Below are 13,982 nucleotides of genomic sequence, written 5' to 3'. Positions count from 1 at the left end.
TACATTTTATCACAAAAACTTATCAAGAAAAAATTCTTCTTTATAGATTAATTAAAATATGCTAAAGCACACACATGCAATGCTAGATAAACGACCCGTGTTTTCAAATTATGTACACACACCAGCTCGTAAATCGTATTTTTAATAACTCAGCATGTATTAATACATGTATTACAAAAAGTCGCCGTGTTAAAACAAACGCATTTTTCCCGCTGTCGAATTTCGACAGCGGGAAAAATGCGAATGTTGCTGTTTGATACAGAATCCGTGTTAGTGCCGGTGCAGCAGAGCACCAGAAGGTGCGGTACTGGTGATGTTGGCGCGCTCATTGGCCATCACCATATGACGTCGGCTGATTCCCATGTGTTTGCAAAATCGTTTGGGAGAGCCTACTTGATGATCAACTTGATCTGCTCGTTGAGGTGGGCCAAACTCATTGAAGCTCAGTTCTTTATTTTCCACCCCCACCCCAAGTGACCCACTCAACCAACTCCACAATGGTTCGTTCGGCTGTCTTCACGGTTGAAGACGCTAAAGCGGCATTCAACCTCTTCTGCTGCGTCTACGGCATTGGAACGCTTGGTATGCCCGGTAACTTTTCCCGTGCCGGGCCAGTGATCGCGGTCATCGCCATGGCTTTCATGGCCTTCGCCAACACATATTCCTCAGTTGCTATCTGCCGCGTCATGCTCATCGCCCCGCGTTCAGTCAAGACCTACGGTGACCTCGGTGAATGGTGTATGGGCAAAACTGGCCGCTACGTGTCGGTTGTCTCTCAAATGGGCAACTGTCTCTTGGTCCCGTGTGTGTTCCTGGTGCTTGGTGGTAGTCTACTCGACGGTCTTTTCCCAGCGGCCTTCAGCGCAACGACGTGGATCATCCTCATGGCTCTCGCATGCCTACCTGTATGCCTGGTGCCTACTCTGAAGGAAGGAGCTGGTGCTGCTTTCGCCGGGTGTATTGGCACGCTCATCGCTGATGTTATCGGCGTCGCTGTCGTAATGTACGGCATGCGCGGTCACCCTAGCGTGCCTTCACCTGATATCAACTTCAAGCAAGTCGCTGGAGCGTTCGGCAACTTAGCTCTCGCTTATGGTGCTGGTATTGTGATTCCGGCTCTCCAGCGCCAGCACAGTGACCCCACACGCATGCCCCGAGTTGTCGGCGTGACAATTGCATTCATTTCTTGTTGTTTCTTGGTTCTCGCCAGTACAGCATACTCATCTGTTGGCTGCCAGATCTCTGGTAACCTGCTGTGGTCGATTTACCCCGATTCGGAATCTGGCTTGACAACGCTGGGCTTCGCATCGGACTGGGGTATGGTCGTTCTTGCCTACCTCTTTATGCAACTGCACATTACGATTGCCTTCTCCGTTATCCTGAACCCGGCATTCTACATCGCCGAGCGCATCTTGCTCGGAATGCACAAGTCTACGGTCGCTGACGTGGAGAACAATCTACTTACTTACGCCGACGCTGCTACTCCTCGTGATGGTGCAGAGCGCTCGGAGAAGGAGTCCCGTGCTTCCAAGCGCTCGTTTATTTCTGTTGCCGATAACGAGAACGTGCACCTTGGTGAGCCGGATGCCGAGGCCGCTGAGTACCGTGGGGCCAACACCATCAAATACGTTATCCTTCGTATTGTGATGATCATCGTTTTGGCAATCGCATCAGTGCTTCTGCAGGACCATTTCTCGGACTTAGCGGACTTCGTCGGAGCGTCGTGCATTACGATGAATTCAATCCTTCTGCCAATTGTGTTCCTATTGAAGAAAAAATGGGGCTCGCTTCCTATGTGGGAGAAGGCCCCGGCGCTCACCGTGGTGGTGGTGTGCTTCTGCCTGGGCTGCTACGTGACGTACACATCGGGCAAGAACCTGTTTGCTCCAAGCGACGATGACACGGCGTTTCCGTTCTGCGCGCCGGAGTTTGAGAATACTGTGTATTACAACTATACGGCCGCTCATGAAAACTACTACTAATTGTTGACATAGCTCCTATGCTCCAACAAAACACTACGTAGTACTAAAATTAGTACCTGATACTCGTAGTACGAGCTGGTACTACGCAGCTTGCAGAAACTAAGATTGTATCACACAAAAAAGAACAGGAGTCGATCTCATTATCTATTCTTGTTGGGGCAAAGCCCCCCTATAATGAAACGAATTAGTAAGACAACTACTCTTTTTACAGGAGTACATGTATTTACGAAGTATTAGAAAAGGGTTAGGGTAGACATTTATAACTAAACCGCCTAGGGACCATTTTTGGCGAAAAATACTTGTGTATAAGAACCCTTGAAAGGGAGTGACGGGGAAGAAAAATAGAAAAGCGCGGTAGTGACCTCTTTTGTAGTATTAACAGTCACTAAAAGGAGGAGTCATTTTTATGCTCTGTATGAAGAGTCGCTTTGTATCAGGCGCCAAAGGATTGCGCTGTTCAAGGAAGTTTTAGGAACGTTTTACGCTCACGGCCTTACGGCGCGTACCCATGCGAACCGTTACGCTGGTAACGATTAACGTCGAGGGACAGTCCTATTTAGTCATAAAGGGCATCAAAACTGATATATTGGAAGGGATACAGAGCCGTAAGAACTCTGTAAAAAGTCATGGCTACACGTTCAGAATGCACTGTTTTTCTGTACTGAAATAGGATAGAGGCGTGGGAGCGTGGTTCTAAGCAGCGATTCGTGTTCTCTCTGCGCTATCGAAGCCGCTAAGGTTGCTCTGGAGGTCGCCCGCGAGTCTCAAAACGATCGCCTTCGCACGGACATGGGTCGAGAAGCGAGGATGGGGGAATGGAGGCGGTGCTGAGCGGCCAGAGATCATTAGCGCGTGGACTTGACCCCCGTATTTTCCAGCTGCTGTTGGAAGATGAAGTCGATCTGCACGCTACACGTACAAGCAATGGCGATTCTGCTCTCCATGTTGCGCTTCGGCGACGCAATCAAACTGCAGCGGTTCTTTTCGTTCGTGCTGGCCTAAGTTTAACAGCAGTCAATCTGCTCGGTCAACGTGCGATCGACTGCGCACGTTCGCCAGCACTACGCTTCGCTGCGAAGAAGGAGGCAGGTCAGCGCGACTTTATGATCAGCTACAGTCATGCTCACGCACCGTTAGCACGGAAGATTCGAGACTCGTTAGAGCGCCACCGAGTGACAACTTGGATCGACACTATGGGACCTACTGGGATCACTGATGGCTCCGTCTGGCGTCAAGAGATTGCTCGCGGGATCCATAGCAGTGCTCTTGTATTAGCTGTACTCACGAAAGACTACCCACAGTCACAATGGTGCATGAAAGAACTCGCTTTTGCCAAAATGCAGACATTTCTGTCGTGGCTATACAATGCGAGGATATGGAGATATCTGAAGAGCTACAAGTTTACCTGTGGACCCGCCAAGTGATTGACTTTCGATCGGCAGTTAAGCACAATAACGGTGTAAGTTCTACAGGAGATGATGCTGATCTGCAGCGGATGGCGAGGAATAGCTCATATACAGTTGACACTGACTCACATGAGGGGGAAGTGTACAGTGAAGATGATACTACGAACGTGGTGGTCAATATGGTGGGCAAGTGCGTCTTAAGCAACCTCGAGTTAGCTCCGAACTACAATGACGAGGCCTTTTGCCACTGCTTAAGGATGCTACTGGACGGTATTCAAGATCAAATCGAGGAGCATCGTGCACGACTAGCTCGGCGCCAGTTGCAGCAGCAGCAACAAGCACAACTTCCTGGTCATGAGACTGATGCTACTGTTAGCGGAGACGCGTCACGCCATGGAAGCCGTCGCAACGAGAGTGAGTGTTATCCGGAGGAAGAAGACAGAGCATTGTGTGGAATGTCTACGGAGCATGATAAGCAAAGCGAGTGTGAAGAAATCGACACGTCGAATGCAGCGATCAGCTTCCCAGAGGGCCACTGAACGTGCCACTTATTCGGCCATTACGACGGATTGACTCATTGGCTTCGTCTCTCGCGTTCACATCTGGTACAGACTCTTTCGTCTTTATTGCGCATGGTGATATCCACCGCTCATTGTGTCTACGCCTCCAGAAATCGTTGCTCAAGCAGGGAATACGCTGTGTTGTGGATCAAACAATTCCTGCGGTACAATATGCGCATCGGCCGCAAGATACTGTGAACAGCGATGTTCAAAAAAGCGGCGGCTTCGGCGCAGATTTGAGCTGCATTGAGCAACCAGTGGCTCCTTTACCTGTTCAAACGCGGCAATTGGCTGCAAAAGATGCCATTCTCGCCTGCTCTGTCGTCTTAGTGGTGTTGTCTCCGCTGTCTGCAAATTGCGACCTTCTTGCTGATCAATTGGCTTTCGCAGAGGACCGTGGGAAGTTGCTGGTGCCTATTCTCCTATCGCTACACAAAGTGGATCTGGCCAAGCGCTACGCCTTTTCACGCAGTATGGTGCACCACTTTAATATCTCTCTGGGCTTCGAGCAGAGCCTGGAACAACTTACCAACTATTTAAGAGTACTCCCTCAATTACCCACCGTTTGCTGGGCTCTCTAGTCGATATGAATAAAATATGACATGCAAAAGTAATACTGCTGTGAACAGTTTCCTTACTGGGGTTGAAGTTGGCTTATTTAACTTTCGGATTTGCGTCTGTCACTTTTGATTTTGCTGTATCAAGTCACAATGGATTTCTTGGATTCCATTCGCGGGGCCGTTTTGAAACAAATGGAAGAGGAAGCTGTCAACATGTTTTCAAGCGTAAGAGACTTTCGTGAATTCATCACAATGACACACCCTGCAGTTGATATCTGCGTGACACTGAGAATGTGTTGCCTTCACGTGGAGCGTCTTGAAGGTACTAACGCTACTCGTGTAGTCTTGGTCGACGGAAGGAGATGTGTGGAAGTCAACACAGCCTTGAAGGCAGTTGATGATTGTATAGGCTATCAAGACAAACGCGATGTGGTGCAGGTGACTGTTTGGGATTCAAAGATGTCGAACGCTTTCGCTGGCGATTCAAACATTGTGTTTCACGTTGGAGCTATGTACGTTCTTAATCAAGTCGAGTATGTCGGATTGTACGATAGCATCGCGAAGGGCAGTATTCAGTACGAGTATGGCAACTTGGATAAGATCAGAGAGATTGCGCCTCCCCTCAAAAAGCGCACGTCTTGGTGAGGGTCATACAGCAGCTACAAGAATCAACTTGACCGACAGCAACAGCGTGATGGCGTTAATGATGAAGACTCGGGGAAACGATCAGACCATGTTGCTGATGCATCAGCAATTACTATATGGTATTCTTCTTTTCAGTTAAAGGATAATATAACAGAGTTGTTGCAACGAAATACTATGAATTTAATTAATACTAATTAAAGCTACTGTAGACATGAGTGTGGGAGGAAGTAAGCACAGTTGTAGCATGAAATTGTAGATATGGAATTTATGAAGTAGATCAAAATTAAAAAAAAAATATAACTATATAATCGTGCAGGATTTGGAGGCTAATGACTTCTTCGGATACGTTCGTTGGTAAATCAGCTAATGGATATGTTGAAGTTGCAGTAGCGGAATCAATGGCTAAATGAAGTCGTATCGCATCTCTTGGATACGTTGATGGTTCAATAACTAGAATGCGCGCAGGGTTTGAAGGCTAATGAGTAGGAATTAAACTCAATTTTACTATAAAAATGTAGGAAGGCATCGTACTAACAAACTAGATAGATTAGGGGCGTCAAAATAAATGTAAACGGTGTAAAATTGGCAAATAGTCACAATGTACCAGGTTTGGAGCTGGAAACCATTACGTGGATCAAGTGAAGGTGACTGTATATCTAGAAACGTTGGTGAGGATGCGTTCGGTGTGGCACGACGGTGCTGTCGGTTGAAGTTTGGCTGGTAGATCTAGAAGGAGTCGCAAAATGTAATATGGTCTCATAATTAATGCCTCAACTTCAAATTCATTAATAATGCAGTGATCTCGTATGTATGGTATCTGTGCTAGGCAATGACGATGGACATCGAGTACTGGGCAGTGTCATGCAAGTGGGCTACACAAATAAAGTCTAAAATAATGGAAGAAGCGGTTGTGATAGTGATGGCGTTTTGAATAGCATTTCTTCGGATACGTTCGCTAATGAATCAGCTAATAGATTTGTTGAAGATGCAATGGCTAAACGAAGTTGTATCACATCTCTTGGATACGTTGACGTTTCGCTTCGAACGATCGAGCCAAAATTCCTAAAATATTTGGTGCGGGAATGCTTTAAAAATTACGAGAATTTGTCAGAATTTGTGAAGTTGCTCGTAGACTTCAAGCCAGAGTGGTTTACAGAACTTAAGTAATTGGCGAGGAGGAAATGTGTGTAATATCACAATGAAAGAGTTTGTTTGCAAATTAATTATAGTCACCCTTTTGGTTTGCTCGAATATAGCATTATTTTACCTTATCCGCCGCGTACAATGGCAGGAGGACGTGGGTATCTTGAATGGGACGAATGATTCGTGCCGGCAGTGCTCACTTTTAGTTTTGCTAGCGACGAAGCAACGCCATCGCACAATTTCACCACATACAACTATGAATCTGCTAGAAGCTATCAAGAACGACGTCCTAAAGCAGAAGGAAGAAGAAACGTTGAACCAATTCTCAACTGTGGCGGAGTTTAGATAATTCATTTTGGCGTCGCACCCAACTGCTGATGTAAGCGTTACGCTCAGCATGTGCTGCCTTCAATCGGAACGACTTCGCGGTGACCATGGAACTCGTGTTACGCTGGTCGACGCCGCGCAACGGGAAGTGTTCGAGCCGACAGCAAATGCCCTAGCCGACTTGACACCTCTGAAGCGCAAACCGTATCTGGTTCAAGTGACGGTGTGGGATGCCAAACCGACGAAGTGTGTCAATGGCAAGCGCAATATTAAGTTTGAACCTGGTGCCGTGTACAAATTTTCCCATGCCGATGGCGTTGGTTTCTATGCTGATATTGCAAAGGGGAGCGTTCAGTACGAGCTCGGTAACAAGTACAAGATTTTCAAGGTCGAACCACCACTGAAAAAACGCAAGGTGGCCTGTGAGATCTCACCACAACACTTAAAAACCAAGACTTACGAAGCGGAAGACAACACGAGTGCGATGAGTGCCATCCCGACTGACAATGATGTGGTGATGGCATCGGAGAGCAAGAGCGAGGAAAATCATCCAACAGTGGCGAAGCGCAGCAAGCGCCACACCTGAACAACAGCCAGGTGCGAAACGTGCAGTAGCAACTGCCCAATTTTATATTTCGTGAAAATTAGCAAAGTTGTTGTATTGAGAGCTGCGGTTAGCATTTACAAACTAATTTGCCTTCATAGGTTCGTAGTGTAATGAATAATAGCACAATAACCACCAAATAGAAGGCAACTTTTAACCACAAAACGAGTGTAATGAATACAAAAAAATAGTTTACTTTGGTATTCGCTGTGATGATATGCGATGTTCGAATTGGATATTGAAGTAGTAGTTTTAGGTGTGATAAAGCGCCAATAGATTTAAAATTTGCTCACAAAGATCCTGGTAGCAGCTCCAAAGGGGTGGCACCAGATCTAGAATGTGAGGGATCAAAAGAGCAGCTATACTGGAATGAGAGCCGTCATATAAGATTTGGATTACGTCAGGGCAGATCCACGGGTCCTGCAATGAAACAGCTCAAGCTGGACGAGTTCTTTCTTCGAGGCGGGGGTGAAAACCAACATACGCGCGTGAGGCAAGGTCCAAATCAAGTAGGTGGTGAATGTTTGTAGCCCAATTGACCAGAATTTCTGACAATAAATACTAGGTGTACCGAGAACGTTCCGTGTTGCAAGCATTTGCGGAGTATGAAGACGTGGCGCAAAATGTATACGTGTGTAGACCTCGTAACAGACCCACGGTAATGTGAAAGATGACACTTTACATTTAACTTAGAGTACTAATTCCTATACGTTTTGATATTTGCCTAGCTGGACATATCATACTTTAAGTGTCAGCCTCGTGCTGACTGGACTTTGACATGTGTTTCAGGTTGTGAAAATCAAGCTGTGCGTGAAATTGGCAATTTCTGACTTGTTTGCCTGGACAAGTACGCGACTAATGAATTTTATAGACACAAACAGAGTGTGTGGAAGGCCACTGCGCATCAAACTACAAATGTGGGAACCAACGAATGCAACGTGGCAGACATGCAGAACTATCGCTGGCGTCCCTACCTGGCAAAGGAATCTCTTTGATGGCGGACATGCCAATCGAGCGTGATACGTTGATAGCTCAGTACGTAGGCGAGGTGATAAGTCGAGCGATGTATCGGGAACGTGAAGAAAAGGTAAGATACCGTTTAGGTGGTTGTAGTTTGTAATTTTACTGAATCTGGTACTATGCTTTGTAGGAAAGTCGGCGCTCCCCCCATACGTATGGTTTAGCTGTGAATACAAATGAGGTGATTGATGCACGCTTTATTGGAGGAATCGCCCGATTTGCGAACCATAGTTGCTCGCCAAATTGTGTTGTGGAGCGCTGGGAGGTCGGTGGTGAGACCTGTTGTGGAATATTTTCCGTCACCGCTATTAACAAGGGAGAAGAAATTACCATCAAGTACGGAAGGGCGTTTGTACGAGATCAGGTAAGCTAAGTGCCTGCTTTTAATGGTCCCTACTCGAAACTCTAACTGTTTTTTTTTCTAGAATCAAAAGCAATGCTTTTGCGGATCTACAAATTGCACAGGATTCATGTGAGTTGACCCAGTTCAGGAAATAACGTTAGTATTGTTTTAGTTAATGTACAACTGCTGCTTTTGCATTTGATTTTTAACTTCCGCCGTAGCTGCTACATATCGACGTATTTGCTGAGGTAAATTTAATTGTAGATCGAATTTACACGGGCTTATAATATAATATAACGTGTATGTTACTACGGCTTACGAGCACTTTGAAGGGCAGCTGGAGGTTGGGAGTAAATGTAGTTTTTTTCATTGCTGATATTTTATGTTATTGTTGCTGTAGAGTAGTTTAAATATGTACAATAAGGAAGAAAACAAGGAAGAAGATGCGCCCTTGAAAAATGAAATCTTTTACGACTACAAGAACAATATGGAACCATGGGCGTACCGTGGTACCCTACGCACTTTTCGATCTGGAGCATCAACGTACATTTACTTCAACGAACACAGGCGAAGTAGCCTGTCCTAATTTCGAGTTGAAAGATTTGACTCCAAGTCATTAAACGATTTGAGTCGCAATGGTTCGTGCTACCAAGAAGACGCGAGCTATGAAAGCGGCCAAGCAAGCCAAAGCAGCACTACGCGTTATACGTCGAATAGCGACTCGTATAGGGACCACCCAACAACACAAACCTAATCAACACGCCGAAAGACTCAACGAGGTAGAAACTGAGCAAATGAATGCTCGATTAACACGGCACGAAGAAACAAAGCGGAGGAATTTAGACTCTCAAAGTCTCCCCCAGAGCAAGCGTCGGAAGCGTAAAGACCGTCTCCTTGATGCTAATGAGGCTGCCAATCATGTGAACGACAACAAAGGTATGCAACAAGACTGGTATAAACTGTTACGGACAGTGACTAACTCTTGTCATTTCACTATTGCAGATTTCTTCGACGCCATTGACGCACCCTTGACTCGAGTGTGCGGAAGTTGCGGAGAGGTTGCGAATGCGTATAATTCAAAGTTAAAACTATTCGACCCCAAATCAATATTCTTTTCACCTCTGTGCAACGCTGAAGGAGAATGTGAAATAGTTCCCGAAGGGCTTGTAGGCGATGCTTCTAATGAGTGCGTTCGTGACAGGTTACTAGCTGGTGGCTGTAGCAACAATAAAACAATGATATGGCTGTGTGATAGATGTAATAGATCGCTGACGACACGAAAAACACCAAAAATTTGCCGGAGTAGTGGCTTTAGGATCCAAACAGTTCCGACTGAGCTGGCTGAATTGAATCGAATAGAGTCAAGGCTGGTTGGACTAGGAATTTCCTTCACTACGTGCGTAAATCAATACAGAGATGGCCAAGAATTTACTCGCGGAAATGCAGTCAACTACTGGAACGAGCCGGCTAAAATGGTAAAAGAACTTCCTCGACCACTGAAAGAATGTGGAGTTGTGTTACTTAAATCACAATCGGATAATACAACGAACTATTTTCGTGTGCGGTCAGATTTGGTGAGGCGCGCCTTGTGCTGGCTGATAGCGAATAACCCGCTTTATGAGCACATTCAAATTTCAGAAGATAATCTTAGGGAACTCGATCAAAACATCAACCAGGAAATACCAAGTATACCCATCACGGATGATGATGTCAGCGAATTACGAGGATCGGTAAGCCAACTAAACAGGGAAAAGCAAAATTGTGGGCCTAGTAGCAACGGTGTTGAGGGGCCGAGTGAAGACGACGTTTGTCAAAAACTTAATCCAGATACTCACTGTATGACTGGCCAAACTTGTTCCGGTGTCCGAAATGAGAGTGAATCTGAGGGAAAACAGAGTCATTTAGCTACTACTACTACGAGTTCGAATGGCAGTGAAAATGAAACGGATATTCTTGAAAATATGACTGAGTCATTTGAATTAGAAGTGAACCAAGACGATCAAACTGAAATGGATCATATTCTTAATTCGATAGGAGCCGATTCTTTAGAAACTAAATCCCGATTGGAAATATGCACCGTAGAACTCATACTATTGATGAGTACAAAACGAAACAACTAATGCAATGTTGCTTTCCTACTTTATTTCCAGACGGTTTGGGTGGTTATCACCCTCTGGAATTCGAAACTAGACATCACGAGTACAATCTAGCCGAATATTGTGCTCACTTGATGAAGTGGCACGACCGGCGCTATGTTATCCACGGCAATTTTAAATTCTTCTGCATGAATCTAATTCAACGCCGTCAAATTGACGGTTTAGTTCGACGAATTCGCTATTCTGAAACACGTGCCGAGGCAATGGAATTAGCCGGTTGTGGAAGAACACAAGGAGAAAGCCACTCCAGTAACGAAAAGGAAGAACTTAGTGCCGCTATGAACGTTTTGAAATCCTTAAAAACTTACTTTAAAGTTGTGAGAGGTAGTGGACTATACTGGTCGAACGTACGAGAAGACCTAATGTCAATGATAGGAAATCGAGTATTGCCAACGAAATGGCCTACTTTCTTTTTAACACTGAGCGCAGCGGATACGATTTGGCCAGATTTCGCTCGAGCATGCAATCCTGCATTGACACTGGAAGAGTGCAGACAGCTCTCGTTTAATGAACGAAGGAGGTATCTAAATGAGAACCCAGACATTAGTGCCCGTCATTTTAACAGAAGATTTCAAGCATTCTTCGATAACATTTTATGCGGGAGGTCTAAACCTTTAGGCGAAATTGTAGATCACTTCTGGCGTGTAGAATTTCAGCAACGAGGCTCTCCTCACATACATTGCTTGCTGTGGGTGAAAGATGCACCTGACGTTTTAAAACTATCAGAGACGGATGATGGACGGGCCGAACTAGCTGATTTTGTAGATAAACACATATCAGTCCTAACGAAGACGCTCTCGGAGCTTAGTTCGTGCCCATGCTCTGCTTGTACTGCCAGTGAAAGTGACATTCTGGCCTTAAGACCACCACATTATGGTAACAAAGAGTGGAATTGTGATTTGGCCAGACTTGTTCAGCGTGTGCAGCAGCATGAATGCCACGCAGGTTCTACTTGTAGGAAGAAAGGCAACGAATGTCGTTTTGGATTCCCCAAGAGTTTACAACCTAGAACTGTAATTGAGTCGAAAACGAGTTCAGATGGCACACCTTCCTTGAAAATCCACTTACAACGTGAGGTGTCCACTATTAACAATTATTCACCGCATCTCCTTTCGTGTTGGCGTGCTAATATGGACCTGCAACTAATTGGAAACTCCTACGGAGCTGCTGAATACGCAGGAGCGTATGTAAGCAAAGCAGAGCCAGATACACTTCGATTCAGGCGAGTGATTGCAAAAGCTATACAACGGCGTGACTCAAATCTTCCCTATCATTCGATTCTGAAGCGATTAGCAAATGCGACTCTCGCGGTTCGCGAGGTTGGTGCACCGGAAGCTATATACATTCTCCTTCGCAATCCACCAATGCATAGTAAATCCCGCTCAATCACCAAAGTCAAGGTGATGCGTCACAGTACCCGTTACTATCGCGTTGAGCCGCAAAACCTAGACGACCTTGTTGCCATAGCAAGTACACCAGAGATCGAGACTATTCGAATTGAGCCTATCGAGAAAGCGTACATGAATCGCCCGGACAATGATCATTTTAACGCTATGACTTTAGCAACATTTGTAGAGACTTTCGAAACGATTGAGTCGATACGTAAAGTAGCATCCTCCGATGATCTGTACGAGTGTATGAACGGTGAAGGGTGGATCAAGAAACGCAAGAAAGCCACGGTTGTGCAAAAGACACCCTGGATACGACCCGATTCGTCGAACCCCACTTTCTGTTTCTCCGAAGTATTTTTGTATGTTCCATGGCGGACGTTAGAGGAGCTTCCCACAACCGATGATGAAGCAATAGCACGCTTTTTTCAAGCTCAAAATTCGCTGCTGGATGCAGAGTTGAAACACGAATCAAATGCCAAGTTAGCTCGGCAGTATCAATTAGATTTAATAAAATCCGCTCGTAGCGAATCAAGTATAACTGCCCTGCCTCCGTCTGAGTATGTGTTTGTATCGAATACTGATGGAGAAATGCTAGAACCAGAGCCGATGGGTGCGGTAGAAACCTCAGTAAACCAAAATAAACCGATGGAGTGGAAAGCCAAACACACCTACACGTCTGCCATCATTGATAAAGCTCGTGACTTTTTGAATGGATCACTAAAACCATGGGTGAAGGAGAAAAAAGAATCTCGATCACTAGGAACCATTTTTTGTCAAACTGGAAATTTGAAATCGCACTATCAATACCCTACTTCGGATAACAAAAATCTAGTTAATACCGAAGAAATGGCTGAATCGCAGTGGATTCCGTTTGCAATTGCAATGGAACAATCGAGAAGACGGTTTACATGTATGCTGGATAAATCTAAGTGTAAGCCTCTCCAAATGATTATAAACGGTGAAGGTGGCTGTGGGAAAAGCTGGCTAATTCGCCATATAGTGAAGGACATGCACAACGTATTTGGTGAACATAAAGCTACGAGACGGAAATCAAAACGGGTACTACTCCTAGCTCATCAAGGAACTGCTGCATTTAACATAAAAGGATAAACACTGTGCTCAGCTTTCTCATTTTCATCGTTTTCAAAGTCCTCATTCTCAATTCCCTACAAATCTCTAACGGACTCGAAAACGGGCCCAACAAAGCTGAAACGATTGCAGGAAGAATATAAAGACGTACATCTAGTTATTATTGATGAGTTTAGCATGATATCCTGTGGCATGGTATATTGGATTGATAAAAGAATGAGAGAAATATGGCCAAGCAACTCAAACGAGCTTTTTGGTGGAAGAGATGTGTACTTTACTGGAGATTCTGCTCAATTAGACCCCGTTGTCCCAACTTCACTATCAACACCCCTTCAAAAGATTTCAAACCAGGTTCAGCGACGTGGGAAAGAAATATGGGATAGTATTGAAACGGTGTGTATGCTAACTAGTCAAAATAGAGGAGCTTTAGATCCTGACTGGTTTAGCGCTCTTCGTCGTCTACGTAAGAAATCGCCAACCCAGGATGACATTGATCTCTTCAACTCCCGTTCAGTGCAATTTGTTGGAAAACCTAAGTGGATGGCTAATGCCAAACATATTGCATACAAAAATATAGATGTTAATGACGCCAACGATCACAGTATAGTATCAGCTCATGTACCGATTGTGCATTTAACTTCGCAGCATTTCGTTCAACAAAAACGTTTAACGACAAAACGAGACATACCTGCTGGAACCGTTCGCGCACTTCTAACAGACGCTCAAACAGCTAACGCTGATCATGACAGAGTGGTG

General features: G+C 45.2%; 2 protein-coding genes across 2 annotated transcripts; both read left to right on the top strand.

The window, feature by feature from the left end:
* Positions 1-497: 497 nt before the first annotated feature.
* Positions 498-1,982, top strand: PITG_17766 (Amino Acid/Auxin Permease (AAAP) Family; the record flags this gene model as incomplete). Its single annotated transcript, XM_002896570.1, has 1 exon — positions 498-1,982. One exon carries the CDS (start codon positions 498-500, stop codon positions 1,980-1,982), a length of 1,485 nt encoding a protein of 494 aa, XP_002896616.1.
* Positions 1,983-8,158: 6,176 nt separating this feature from the next.
* PITG_17763 (SET domain-containing protein, putative) lies at positions 8,159-8,620 on the top strand (the record flags this gene model as incomplete). Its single annotated transcript, XM_002896569.1, has 2 exons — positions 8,159-8,303; positions 8,412-8,620. 2 exons carry the CDS (start codon positions 8,159-8,161, stop codon positions 8,618-8,620), a joined length of 354 nt encoding a protein of 117 aa, XP_002896615.1.
* Between the last annotated feature and the right edge of the window lie 5,362 nt (positions 8,621-13,982).

Source organism: Phytophthora infestans, genomic scaffold (genome assembly GCF_000142945.1).
Source record: "Phytophthora infestans T30-4 supercont1.56 genomic scaffold, whole genome shotgun sequence".
Classification (NCBI taxonomy): domain Eukaryota; phylum Oomycota; class Peronosporomycetes; order Peronosporales; family Peronosporaceae; genus Phytophthora; species Phytophthora infestans.
Note: the sequence above shows the minus strand (reverse complement) of the source record. Positions and strands in the feature narration are given on the sequence as shown.